General features: G+C 34.5%; 1 protein-coding gene across 5 annotated transcripts in view; it reads right to left on the bottom strand.

Moving 5' to 3' along the window:
* Positions 1–1,529: 1,529 nt before the first annotated feature.
* Hipk (Homeodomain interacting protein kinase) overlaps positions 1,530–15,299 on the bottom strand; it is a 40,731-nt gene continuing 26,961 nt past the window's right edge. For all 5 annotated transcript variants that reach the window (XM_019043396.2, XM_019043393.2, XM_019043395.2 and 2 more), the window contains exons 19-21: positions 14,970–15,128; positions 14,505–14,714; positions 1,530–12,650 (exon numbers count right to left, since the gene is read on the bottom strand). In XM_019043396.2, coding sequence (XP_018898941.2) covers positions 14,528–14,714; positions 14,970–15,128 — 346 coding nt within the window. In that variant the 3' untranslated portion in view covers positions 1,530–12,650; positions 14,505–14,527. The remainder of the gene's footprint in view (positions 12,651–14,504; positions 14,715–14,969; positions 15,129–15,299) is intronic.

Genomic DNA, 15,299 nt, shown 5'->3' with positions numbered 1-15,299 from the left:
TTTCACTCAAATAAATAAACCCTAAGACGAGCATGCACTTCGTTTCAGACTCGAAACTTGATTGGATTGCCTCTTGCAAAAGGGAACCAAGAGTATCCCACCGTTACTAGGATTGTGCAACTTACCTACCTACGTGGTTGCAATAAAATTCCTGAAATCACGAGAAAAATTAAATTTACAACGGTAATTTTCATCTTGGATTTATAGTTTATTGGGAGTAAAGATAAAAATTGTTTAGATGATCAGTTTATATTTGCAAGGTAAAAAAAAAGTTGCTCAATCTTGGCGACATTGGGATGCTCCTTTTTGCAAAATGTAATCCAATTATGAAGGGAAAATGATGGGTTGAAACACCAAATTAAGTAAAAATTCGTCTTCAGCACTGAGTTTAGAGGCTTGATATAAGATGGACTTTGCAAATTTCTGGGATGAAAAGTTCACTGAATTCATGAGCGAATATTTTGAAGATTTTTTATAATTCCTTGGCGTGGCAACATTAAAGGCAAAGCATTAACTTCGAGATCCATCTTCTCATCTGTGTAAATTTGTTATGATTTGTTGCCACACGAACAACTCGTGTTTCATCCGAGCCTGCCCGAACGCTTCAGGTTAAATTTTATGGAAAACGTTTTTAGGGGAAGGTTTTGTTGTCAGTTCATAAAGCGAGCGAGCCAATCTTTTATTTTCAAAAGACATGACCTTGAAAACTTTCAAAACACACATTCTCAAAACTCTAAGTCCGTCACTTCTAAGTATAGATAATGCTTCACAGGTGTGTAAGCCACAGTGCAAAACCTCGTTTCTCTGTTAGCGATTTTCAGACTTTCTTCCAGTGCTTTGCAGTCATAATTTATTTTTCCCGTGGAAAACTGTTACTTTTGAAAACTGATAATTTTGAAAACTTTCCTGATTTTTTTTCTTATCTGTTAGCAAGATATTCTGTATAAATTTCAAATTACAAAGTTTGCTCATCTTTCCTTAAACAATAAAATAGTGGTAGAAATTTTAAGACACTGCAATGGAGATACAAATTTCGCACTTCGGTCATTGACCTATTAAATTTCGGTTTCCATTCAATTTGGGAAATTAAAGTTCGGAAATCTCACACCTTTCTACCTCAGAAATTGCACTTCATGAGTCATGCAAATACATGGCGATGATGAAACTGCAGAAATGCATGTCTGAATTTGCAGTGTTTGTAAACTTCCTGTCAAATTTATTTCCTTGCCAAGGAAAATTACTTCACATAATTTTTTGAAAACTTTCGTGATTATTCTTCTCTATGTGAAGAATATTCTATGAAAATTTCAAGCTATGGTGCTGGTTCAGGTCTTCTTTTAAAAAAAAATAAAATAGGAACGGAGATTTGGAAACACTGTAACCAAGACACGGATTTTTGCAGTTTCATTGTCGGTGCGTACTGTGGACCTACTTTGAAATTTTGGCACTAATCACAGACCTGTGGAAACCCTCTTCGATGGCATTGGAATTCATTAGATATTACATGTATTGGAAAAAGTACATTTGAATTCATTAAAAACTGATTTATTATTTTAATTGAAAACTGATTTTATTATTTTAAACATGATGAATGCTCTTATACCCCAAACATTCTTAGAAACTGATTACAAATTGAAATGAATATATTAAAAAAAATGAGAAAAAAAAGAAAAGCAAATGAGGCGAGATGAACAGAGAGTGAGAAGGCTGGCTTTGATTTATTCTGCTAGGAGAGTCTGATACGAAAGAGAACTACATATTGAAGCGCTAATCTATTACCTACTAAAACAAATTATAATTTTATACATAACAATAGCTAAGAACAGCAATGAGGTATTTTAGTGGTTAAACAAATCTATACACAGCAAGACCAATTTTTAGTAAATGAATCAAACTAGCATATTGTTGTGAATTCTCAGCCAACAGAATGAATTGTTAAGACAACTTCACTTTCACAACAGATGCTCCAGTTCAAAATAACTTGTAAATCACAATCTTCATCAGTTCATTAAGTCATTCAACTTTGAGTTTAATTTAGATTACAGATAAGTACCTGACCAGTTGACATTGATTATTAAAATACATTTTGTGAAAGGAGAAAGGCAAAGACATTGAATCACGTAGACTGTGCGTCCGGCTCAGTTTAGTACAGGCGGAGCGAAGCAAGTCTCTCGGAGCCCCATGATGGGCGGGCAGGGAAGGGGAGAGAGCGTGTGTCCCAAGTACTCGAAGAGACTGCAGAGGCAATGGAGATTTCATGCTCGCGCACGGTTTTTCACGAATATTTCGTTTTGAGTCCACTTCCAGAAAAAATTCCTATGAAGAAAAGTTATAGAACACATAATTTTACGCCTGAATAGCATTGTTTCATTTTTCCGAACTAATTATTAACCGAGGAAAAAAGCCTCACAATCCGACAAAAATTCACTGGAGCCGCTACTGCGCATGCGCGGATGGGCGCAACAGGGACACAAGAAATCATCGATGCGGGTCGGTGCCACCACTCATCGGCATGCGAATTTTTAAAAGTTGTCTCGCCTTCCGTAACACAGGATGCACGGTCTACATGATTCAATGTTTTTGGAGAAAGGAAAACTACAGGATAAGTACCTCTTTTCATTAATTTTTATGGAAGCTGCAATGAATTGCTTTTCTCTTAGATCATTCTTTATCATTAAAGCGAGTTAAAGAAAATAAAAGATGATTTTAATCTTTAAAATAGAATAAACCCAAAGCGGACCCTAAGAGGACACAACCTTTTACTAAAGCTTGCGTAGAGGAAATAGAGAAAAGATAACAGATGTGAGTCTAATGTAGCTTTGAGAAATTTAGATCTTGAAGTATTAATGTTAGCAATGTTGATAGGTTATTCATCTGAAGAAAGAAATAATTGGAAAGCATGCTTGTCTCTGTTTACGTGCAAGGCATGGGGAGGAGCCAACAGCCCACTTGCCCTTCACAGGGCTTCACTAGTATTTAACGACAATATCCCATGACAACTTTTCTTCCAAGGGGGAGGGGAGGGGAGGGCAGAGCGGACTCTCCTCTGGGACCCTGCCTACACCCATATGTATCACTTTGTTCTAATACTAACATCAGAAACATTAAATTTAAGTTTTGGAGATAGCTTGCTTTACCAAACAATCCCCCTAAACTAAAAAATTCAATTCCTTTCATAAACTAATCTTTTAATTTTATTTGCAATCAAAATAATTTGGTTACATTGGGCATTCCAAGGATAACACTCAACCATATTTTGAGAGATTGATAGTGTTTTCTTATCTAGATGATAACGATTATAATTTTTCTAATTTCAGGGGATGTGTATTCCAGACTTTCAACTCCCATCTTCAGGCCAATGTTGTTTATTCCTTTTGCTCATTTCTATAATACACAGTGCCATCTTAATGGAAAGGAGTATGCACATAATACCAAGATATTCAGCAGTGGCTAAATTTCAATATTATTTGATATGATGTTCCTTATCATCTCCTGAGTACTGTGGGCTTTAAAATCAAACTTACAGTGTGCCGATGTCGGGGCTGAAAAGTTAATTTCTAGGCTTTCTTACTTGCGTTATCTCGTCAAGATGTAGAGCTGTTGCTATGCGTGTGTAAATGCTGTACAATGCATCGTTATCATTCAAAGGAATTTGATATGATTTGTCCGTCTTATCTTTTCGGTTTGAGAGAAAACAAAAGCACTTTTCGATCACCAATAATATGTCACAACATTTCTCCTAAATAATGCGTGTAAAACACAGAAAAATTAACTTTTCTTGAAGTTTTCATTGAAATTTAACCAGCGCCGAATTTTTCGGTATTATGTGCATAATTATTTCAGTAGGCCTACATCTCATGGAGAACTAAAAATTGTGAACTTGTCCCTTTTATAGAGACGTAAATTGTAGACACAGATGCATTGATCAAACTTGGTATGGTTTAATTTCACAGAAAATTATAACGATCAACAGAAGAGTGCACAGAAGGGTAATTACCACTGGTAAAATACCACTGAGATAAAGATAACATATCTCTACTTATTTCAAGACAAAATGTATTAAAAACCTGGGGGGGGGGGGGGGGGGTTGGGCGGCAGATCAAATGAATAAAAAAAGAGAAAAAATCAGAAAAATGAACACCACTCTGAAAATAGCAACAACAAAAAGTTCTGAAGCAAAATTAGAGATGAATCTTCATTGGATCAAAACATAAAAAAGGCAATTCAAAATTTTTCTTTTTCCTGAACAGTATCCTTTCTGACAACAAAAAATAAAAATAATTATACAGCTGTGTGGACACTCATTACCAGACTAGATAATTGAATGAGGGTTGGTGAGAACCAGTTCTTGGCAAACGAATGACAAATATAGAAAAACAGTCAGTTTAAAACATTTAAAAATGTCTGTCATTGATTTCCTGGTATTTTCAGACGAGTAGAGATTAGAGGTGAAAGTAGAAATTAAAATACAGATGTGTGAATACCAATGGCTCAGTCAGGAGAATAGCATTGACACTAAATTTTTGAATATCTGGTTTTAATGACAGAAATATAAAAAAATGCACTGTTCTTAGTATTTCACCAACATGTGAGATAAGCAAATGTATACTTAATATATATAAAATTATTGGATGGCTTACGATAAAACTGCGAAAAAAATTGGGTTCTAAGGAGTAAATTTCATGTGTTGAAGTGTAAAAAAACAAAACGAAGGTCGATGGATTGAAAATACAGGGATACACAATTCATTATGTATCAGGAAGTCATAAAAAGGATTGTTTCTTGAGATGCTGAATGGTAGCGACACAGAAATGTATCAAAAGCTTATGAGCACGTCTTTCACAAAAGATTCAAGGAAGAAAGTCGTGGATAAATTGTTTAGGTTACAACGGTTTTGGGGTTAGTATGTAGAACAAACAACTTCAACATTTGGGTTGACATACTCTTTTAGTTCAGAATTATGATGCAACGATTAACACATTGGATGCAAGGCAGATATGCCTGATCGGAAAAACATCTACTGTGGTACCTGGAATACAATGGATCATGACTGTGGTAAGTTTCAAGAAAACAATTAACTGATCTGAATCCTCAGATTGCATACAAAATGAATTCCAATCCTCAACCAACTCAAAAAGCTCATTAAGAGGATAGGAGGAGCATAGGATTCAGAAGCTGCAAGTGCCGAACAGACAAACTATGATAAATGAACCGCTGTACGACATTCACTTTACGACTGATGAAATGTACTGAATGGAAAAGTGCAGTTGAGGTGCAATGAGAGAAAAATGAGTTGCGATGAAAAATATGAAAGGAAAGTAATAATAATAGTATGATAATGTTAAAAAAGCAAACGGAGTAAGTACAATGACCTTAAAACCAGACCGTGCAATATAATAATAACAAATTATTTAAAATTAGGTGAGGGAGAAAAAAAAGAAATCATCAAAGCTTCAACTTAGTATACAGAGAAGCAATGAGTTTAGATTATGAAATGGTAGATGGAAGAAAATGATGATGAAAAAAATTATGGAGAGGATAAATGAGCTAACAATAACAGCTACGATGATATTTTCAGGATAAAAATACAAAAATTAGAGTTTAGAGAGATTTTTAAAATATAATTAATTTAATTCTCAATTTACCAACACATTTATTCCTGAAAAATGATTGAAAATGTATATTTACATTAAATATGATAAAAAATTAACATGGAGGCACATTTAATAAATATATTATAATATTTATATATATGTATGTGTATTAAAACTACATCACATTAATAACTATTCTTCTAATGATTACAAGCAATATATAAAAACATTGCCGGTTTTTACGGTAATGTTAGTATTCGGTTCCACCTAAAAAATATAACAAACAAAACCCCAGCCGTAAAATAAACCCAACTATTGTACTAATTACACTTTAACTTTTGCATTAGCGTATTTTATTTAGTAAAGTCTATCACAAAGTGAACTTGCCTAGCTTAAGCATGTTGGGTTAGTTACAGTATTGTAATTTAATTTTAGAATGAGGCTACAGTCTCTTTTACATTCAATTAAAAATCTTTGCTAAGTTGCTTGAGAGGTTGCTGATGAATAAACACTGCTGGTTATGTACTCACTTTAGATGGGTAAAAATCGATAAGATGTCAGATAAACTGCTACTGGTGATCAAATTTAAAATTTGAACAGAGTAATTCTATTTTCATGAAATAAAGTTAAATAGAAAAGTCTCTTTAAAAAAGGGGGCAGTCAATGTTGTATAAAATAATTCCAACTCCTTATAATGAAAATACATATATTTCATTAACTAAATCAGTGTACTTAAGATTCCAGTTGCCCAATTTTCTTCTATGTTCCATTTTTGGACAGGAAAACTGAGAAATATATCTAATGCCTTAAAACTCTTCACACTTTTCCCCAGGTGTATAAAGGATGCACTCACAACATTAAGAGGAATTGTGTTGCTTGGTGAACTTAGGAAGAAATTGAGCAACATCTCATGAATTTATACTGATACAGGTTAGTTCGAACAAATGATTGATGCATAACTTCTATTAAAGGGCAAGACACACAAGGGATGGAACAAGCATTATTGAATGAAGGGTATTAATACATGTGCAATGACTGAAAATAGAGTCCTTTTATACCCAGAGTTAAGACAACTCGATTATCAGCTGACTGGCAGCCGGCTTTGGCTGGCCATGGAGGCCGAACCGAGTGCACCCAAACGAACGATATTGAGGGATAAGGATCAGGAATCCTGCTATGTCTGACACACAAAAACAACAACATCAACAAATTGATCAATTAAAAAGAAAATGAGATTGGTTTGTGAATAATTTCTTGATCTATTTTCATTTTGGACCGATGGAAATAACAATTTACTCTTGATAAACCACAATTAGGTAATATTTTCATTATTCTTGTTCACATTCGAGGTACCGCCATCTTGGTGCACTCGTTTCGGCCTCCATGAGCGAGAACCAATCAGAATTGGATTTTTTTTTAGGCCACTTTCAGCCAAACCAAAAGGTAGCCAAAAGTGAGTTGTCTTAACTCTGGGTATAAAGGGACTCTAGCTGAAAATAGCGAATGTAGAAAGGAATTACCGTTCCCAAAAATGACTTGACAAAGTAGACAAATTCTGATGTAAGTAATAACGCAGCATTTGAAAAAATCTGAAAGTTGACCCACTTTGACTTAAAATAAGGGCTGTCAAAGAAGCTGAGCCAAATATTCCATTCATTGAAATTGAACAAATATTTATGAAGGTAATGAAGGGTCCACGTGTCCTAGATAAAATACACCCTTAAACATTTTCTCATTATTAAAACATTTAAGTTCTTCCGGCTCAGATAAAAATGAAATAATTTTCAACCAGTAATTTTCATTCTACAGAGGGGGTTTCAAAATTGGACTACTCAGTTATGAAAAGGTAGAATAATATGGATGTTCAATGCATTATTTGGAGGATTGAGAGTAATTAGATAAAATGTTAAATGCAACAAATACTATAGTGCAAGAAGAGACTTGAACCAAAGTAAAACTTTCAGTGATAAAAAGTTGAGAGATTTAGCGATTTAGTAAAGTTGCAGTTAAGTTAGACTTATGATTAATTGTCCATATTAGGCAGATTTGTATAGTATATTAAAGTATACATTCACAACACACGAAAAGTTGTTAATGGAATAGGACCATTGCATTTAACAGGAAGGAAACACAATGACAATAATGTCAGAATAAAGCATGAGTACAGTTCTTCAGGAGAAATTCCTACACATTAGGAACAAACTGAACAGAAAAAACCTGCCACTTCATAAAAGACAGAATCTACAGGACAAAGGAAACAATTTTCCTTTTGAAAAAGACATGGACTAAAAAAAGAATGAGAAGAGACAAGACTACCTACTAGATTGAAGATAGGAGTTTTTCGGATACACAAATATTAAGTTTGTACATTTCGACTGACGTTATCATTCAAGCCAAAATTTCCCTAAAATGACTAATATAAGCATCTAAGGATAAATGTGGAAATAAACCATGACAACGCATGATGACATACATACACAGGCACGCATACTCGCACGCAAATACTCTTACAAGCACGCATATTTTCACACACAACCTATATGGATCTTATAATATGAATCACACGCATACTTAAAGCACATCAATATTTATAAAAGACCAAGTCATGAAAATATAGGAAAAATTAACAAGTCATTTTAGTACACGAATTTTCTAAATAAAATAATCTATAATAGAGCTAAGTTGTCACCCACAGTCCACATGTTCAGATATAAATAAATTTAAAAAAATAAAAAAATATATGTATATTCAGTGAAAGTAAAAATAATAAAATCAATGAGAAGGAGATAAAATATTCATGCAAAAATATCAGCTAGCAGTAACATATATTAAAAATTTACAGTAAGATTATTGGAAAATGGATAATTCATGATAATATTCAAGAATTCACTCTAACAAAGATATGCTGTTTCAGTGTGTCTACCAAAAAATTCATAGAGTATGGTTAAAATACTACTATATCCGAGTAATAATGGAAAAATCAAAGTTAAGTTACATTAAATTGTTGATTGATCGGATGAAAAGCTCCTTCAGAAGAGGGAGGGGGGGATCCATGATGGCGTCACAAGGGTATTGTTACATCAATTTCAATTATCTTCATGATATCCTGATTTAAAGGATCTAATAGTACAACAAATTTCACAGCTACATATAATAGAGTTGACTCAAATCTCATCAATCTTCGAATTTAGAGGAAAATTTGAGCAGGAAGATGTTTTCAACAGGAGGTACTCACATATAAGAAAGAGGGAAAAAAGAAGAAAAAAAAACTGAAAACTGAAAATCTTGTTGGAAAGGTACTTGAAACGGAATGACATTTTCGTGAGAAGTGTGTTGCCATGTTTATCTTTCATGTGTTAAACCTGACTTTTCCCGGACATATTCCTGCTTTCTTAGCAGAAATTTTGTGGTCATTGTCACTTTAGTAAGAATAAGAATGAACGTTTCAGTCATGAATCTATCATCAGAAAATATGCTCTAGAAGATAATTAAAACTGATAAAGGAAATCCTACTTATGACTTAATCAAACAAGAGCTGGTTTAAAGGGAAATTAATCTGACCATCATAAGATTTACCGTGACAATTCAATTAATGAATTTCAATTGGGTAATTTCTAAAAATCTAATTCAAATGAGAAAAAGTGAATTTAGTTGTCAATTCCTAAAACAGAAGGGACATACGTAATGAAATAAAAATTTAGCCATAGAATTACCTTAAGATTAGAAGAACTAAAATCTTTCACTAGAACTACTCATGAAAAATGTACGATTGAAACAAAAAAACAATAAATTATTTGTCAGATAACAAATACAAGAGGATCTGATTGCAACAGATATTTTTGCAGAGAATGATGACTGCTCACAATTGGACTGGCATCAAATTATACATTTAGTTGACTTTGGGCTACAGAGTATGAGAATGAATTAGCAATGGGCCTGTTGCAAACTTTTGCTAGAGCAAAAATAAGAGTTGTTTCTTGTAGATAATGCCTCAAAAATCACTATGAGCGCATTAGCAAAGTCTGAAATGCACTCATAACTTCGCAATCTGCGTAAGAAATTTGCGTTTTTTAAGCTTCCCGCTTCAAAAACGATACTACGGCACAGGTGAACATTTCGTTAGAGGAGTCGCTCCATCATCGGCAATATTCATCATGGCCGACGCTTGCCCGCAGTTCCGCGCGTAATTCGAGGAGAGTTCAAGGTCAATCAATTCGGGCGTGGAAAATATGAACGTTAACACGCCGATTGTTATCTGGTCTAATCCAGTTTAGGTGTTATCTTGTCCCATCACACGTGTTTTGGCGGATTGGCGTCGGCCATGATGTGTATAGCCAACGATGGAACGACTCCTCTTACAAAAAGTTCACCTGTGCCGTAGTATCGATTTTGAAGCGGGAAGCTCAAAAAACCGCAAATTTTTTACGCAGACTGTGAAGTTATGAGTGCATTTCAGACTTTACCGATGCGCTCATCGTGATTTTTGAGGCATTATCTATAAGAAACAACTCTTATTTTTGCTCTAGCAAAAGTTTGCGACAGGCCCATTTACTACAAAATTAGTAAAAATAAACAAAGAATGAACTTGGTTCACCTTATGCAATAAAGGGAAACTAAATTCATACTGTAAAAGGTAGAAAAGGAAGGATAGTTCCAAAGTAAGTGGTAAAAACTACCATTTGAAGGGCACAGTAGAGAAAATAATTTTAAATTAATTTTGATCTCATTGAAAAGAAGGCAAAATTGAATTAAAAACTTAATATCTTCTATACGATAGAGATGAATCTAAAAATAATGTGACCTGAAAGAGACGTTTACACAAAAAAGAGCAAAAAACCTGTCTGTAGTCGATGATTAAAAGTAGAAAATAAAGGCTCAAGAAAAACAAAATATTCACAGCCAGAAGAAACAATCCTTAATCCATCTTCCAAGTACATTACCTCTAATTCCAAACCAAAAGGCTTACATAAAAATAAAAAACTCAAAAAAGTCCTCTGGAATTTTTTGCTGAGAGAAACATGTAGCAGAGCATCATAACTACCCCAACAGAATAAATGAGGCACTTTAAATTCCAAAGATTTTATAGAGAGACCATGGAATTTTCTTTTAGTTCATTGTTCTATTTAACTTTTCCACAACCATGAAGCAGAAAGGAATAAATGATATCCTGGTTATTTTCTGATAGTCGTGGTAAAAAAAAAAAAAAATAAAAAAAAAAAAAATAAATACATTGATAAAGAAAAGAAGGCTACTTGCTGATATTGATTGAATGAAATTTAACAAAAAAAAATAGCTCTTGCTTTGAGCAAATGATGAGACTACATGCATTTCTCCTAGTCTTTTAACCTACATATTAAAGGTAGAGGCGTGCTATTCAATTTGATCAGAAATTATGTGACCCCTAAAATTCTTAGTTAACTTTGATAGAACATATGTAATTATTAATAACTAATTTGACGAGCAATAAGACTACTTAGTCCAATATTTAGTTATTCTTAAAAAATTTGTCGCTACATTTAAGCTCATGTCAGATGGATATTAATAGATAACCAATTACTCCAAGACACATTCATGCTGTTACAGACAGGTTTCAGGCTCTTAAATTCGACGATCTATTTGCCAAAAAGATCAACACAATTTATGATAGAGGTGTGATTTAGATTATTATGTGTTATCGCTTACTTGTAAAAGGAAATTTCGACTGATTAAGATTACATGAAAATAATGAGCCTACTATACAAAGAATTTGTTAAGAATAATTGTTAAAACACACAAAGCAAGTAGGTATCTAACACTGAATATCACTAGGATAGACTCATACTTAACAACGATGTGATTAAAAGGAAAAAAGAAATAACAATAACAAATAAGTGAATAAAATTAATTTGAATATTAATTCATGATTAATGTGCATTCACTTCTTCAACGTTTGATTGATGTCACAAACAATCATAACTCCGGTGTCAAGAGTGGAAACATATAATCCAGCAAAATTTTCTCCAATATTTTGGGAGTCCCCATCAATAATTACAGCTACGCTAGCACCACCTCTCAGTAGCCATCATGAAGAGTGCTCTGAGATTAGATCAGCAGTAGACTCATAGTTAGCATTACTACTGCCTCCAAATACGTTAAATTAAATACTCGTACAGGACACACATGTACCTTCGCCAGACACAGAAAGGGACATTGTTCTTGGTTGAAAATAACACATGTTGTGCTCAACGTCTAAGTTATAATTCATTTACATTCAATTTTAGACATACTTGCAGAGAACTATGATCTAACAATCACATTGAGCTGAATACAAAACGAAACACAAAGCATTCAAAGTGGGTTTTCTCTGTTTGATCCACATGCGGGGACTCTGTTGGAAATTTTAGGAGCATATGCTCATTCCGTGCAACTTTTCAGAGGAGAACCTGAGTGTGCTGACCATAATTGAAAAAAATCAGCGACTGAAGAAAAAATAAAACTAATGGTTTACCCAAAATAAGAATGTACCACTTCAATGCAGAGGTAAACCAACAAAAAATTTTAATCTAAAGACAGGCTAGGCTGTTCATTTTACATGAACATTCAATATTCCCATGATGATTTTAGAAAACATTAGTAACTGATTTTTCATTTCCAGCTGCAGATGGTTGAACGTCTATGATAAGAATTAGTAAATAAAAGCAAGAGAAACTGAAAATACAAGAATATAAACTAAATACATAGTTTGATCTACTAAAATATCACACGGCAGATGACTAAAAAATTAACAATCAAGAGACATAACCAATTTACTGATAGAGCAATATTAAAATTATAATGACAGCTAAGTACCCAAGCACAATATTATAATCTTGGTCCAAGTCTAAATTGAAATATTGAGACGTATCCAAGTACTAGCTTTACACTGTATTTACAGCTATTTGTGATTCTGATGACCGCAATCACTAACAAACATGATCTCAGTACGAACAGATGGCTAAGTGCCTCGTGCAACTAAGTCAGGTTGCAACCAAGTACTCGCAGATCTCTTGTCAACACAACTACCGCTTCATCCAACACCTGCAAACCAAATGATCAATTTAGGTCATGTCATACCTGCTTACTTAAATGGGGCAAAGGCAAGGAATTTTCACAGGGTTATATTGTTCTTTCTCTAATATAAAATTTTTTAAAAAATTTTTAATTGTAAAAAAACCATACAGTTCAGAGAGCACTTCCAATGGGGGGAAGGGGGGGAAGCTAATTGAAATCGGACCAATTGAAAGCCCACAGTCGAGTTGACGTATCAAGGCAAAGCCTGAGGCTGAGTCCAGCCGATCAGCAAATGCCGTTTCCTCCGTACGCTATCAGAGCCTGCCAAAAATATCGTATCAAACTAGTCCTATTTTCAGCAATTTCAAGAGGGGTTTCCCTGCCTTTAAGAATTTAAAACAATTCTTAGAGCCTCAGTTCTATCTGTACTTTCTAATACTGAATTAAAAAAAATGGGCGTCACCTTTTTTGAGGAAAAATTGCGAGATATCGCCGATTGTAAAACACAACAAGGGACATTATACACCGCAAGGATGCATACCATGGTTTTTTCTATCTTGGTTTCATCACAGGTTTGAGGTGAAGAAACCAGTGCAAATGCGTGTATCATTAATTGATGAAACCACAGTGAAAGAAACTATGGTATGAGGATGATGTTATATATTATGTTTTTTTCAACACGCTATAACTCCAAAAATATTTAACACAGAGACTAGGCGGTTGAACAGATCTTTTTGTACTCTGCTAATCTATAAGCATAAAAAATCAAAACAGGATTCAGTAAGAAGCACAAATGACCCATTGGAGCTTTCTTACATTGAGTACTTGATGCATTTGCTCACATGGCACTGAGTGATGAACGTAAGATGGAAGAAACTGCGGTATTCACTAGCCGGATGGATGACAGTATAAGCAGTGCTTTAAGAAAGGTGATATCTTCATTAATAAAAGACACACGATGCATAGTTCCTACAATGAAGACAACTGACTCGAAATTCAAGATGGTGCAAATATTTGTTCTTTGTGTTACTGTGCTACAACTTCCAGTTTTGGTACAGTTTATGGGCACAGCCTCTACTGCAACATGTTCAACTTAAAAAGTTTGGGTCATCAGCACTGGATTGAGACACTTTAAGTTATGCTCAGACCTTGACCTACCTTCGAGTTGAGTTCCTATAACTCCATTCACCTCTACTCACAATTTAAATGCTTACACAGCCCTGAATTCTAATGGTCAAAACACTCAAGAAAATTTCTTCAGCATTTGGAGCTGAAGTTCTTTTAACGCAAGCGATAATAAAAAAAAGAAAAAGAAGAAAAAAGAAAAAAAAAAAAAAAACGCAACTGGCCTATTTAGTTAACCTGACTAGGTAGCGCAGATGAGTTCATTGCAGAGGTTACAATCATACTATGATTTACTTTTAAATAAACATTTCTCTGCTTAAAAATTGTTTACTCAGTCATTAAATAGGAGTTGCTTATGACATCAAAGGCATCATGACAGTTTTTCAAAACAGGTGCTACGAATCGCTTGGATCGATTCTTGATTCTTACTCTAAAAACTTGTAATAACCTTTTGTGTAGCTTCATAGTATGTAGCCCTTCAAAGTCTATTTTTTGAAATTAGGCAACTCATGTTCCTGGGCTGCTGAATCTTCCCTGATGCACTCTCACAGCTTCAAAAACACTTGTCTATTCAGCAGATGTTGCTCTTCACTGTGGACTGCATGTTTTTTCCTTGGTAGAGGGTTGGAGCATTAATGGCAAAAATTAGAAACGAAAGCTAAGTATATATTTTTCAGTTCATAAACTAACTGAAATAATTCAACCCTGAGAAGCGACAGTGAAACTGTAAGCTTTGCGCAAAACAAGAATACGTACCAAAATGGAGTCAAAATTGACTGCTACTCAGGAAACCATAATCCTGTTGGTTGATGGTATTGATGGGATTTAGCCGGGCTCAGAAATCCGTATGAAGCAGCAGCTGGGAAAACTGCTGCTGACTGCATATGCGCAGGCAACGGATGAGAGGGGTGGGTTGTCAACAACGGTCGTGCGCTTGCATGATGTGCAGGTGGCGGTATAGCACGTCTGAAATCAAAATTTAAATGTTAAATGAATTGAAAACTAAAAGCTTCAATTTCATTTTCATCTCTCTCTTTTTTTTTGGGCCAGTTTAATAATCAAACACACCCTTCCTAAAGAATTTAGGGGGGGGGGGGGGGGGGGAAGTTTGAGAGGCTTCCTTCTTAAACGCAAACAAAGACATTTGCATAAACACAAAATACATCAAAAATAAATACTTTTACTAAGATTCTTAGTAAATACTTAGGAAAAGCTACACACCCTGTTGTAAAGGCTGTTGCTGACTGGTGAGGAGGTGGTGGAAGATAGGGCTGAGTTGTGGTTACATAAACAGGACGGCGATACAATTCACCCTGATGATAGAGAGGTTGTCCTGCCAATGGAGACAAGCCCCGTCCTTGCGGAGAAAGATGAGATCCACTGAAATAGAAAGAATACACATATGAGACACATTTACCTTAATCCATAAGTTGGGGCTGGAGGTCATACGGAAGATAAAACAAAGAACTTGAGATACTTCTAGGTCGTAAGACACAAGGAATTACTTCTCTGGAGCACTATCTTTTGTAAAATGGGTATAATTTTATAATA

This window comes from Bemisia tabaci, chromosome 4 (genome assembly GCF_918797505.1).
Source record: "Bemisia tabaci chromosome 4, PGI_BMITA_v3".
In the NCBI taxonomy this organism is placed as follows: Eukaryota; Metazoa; Arthropoda; class Insecta; order Hemiptera; family Aleyrodidae; genus Bemisia; species Bemisia tabaci.
Note: the sequence above shows the minus strand (reverse complement) of the source record. Positions and strands in the feature narration are given on the sequence as shown.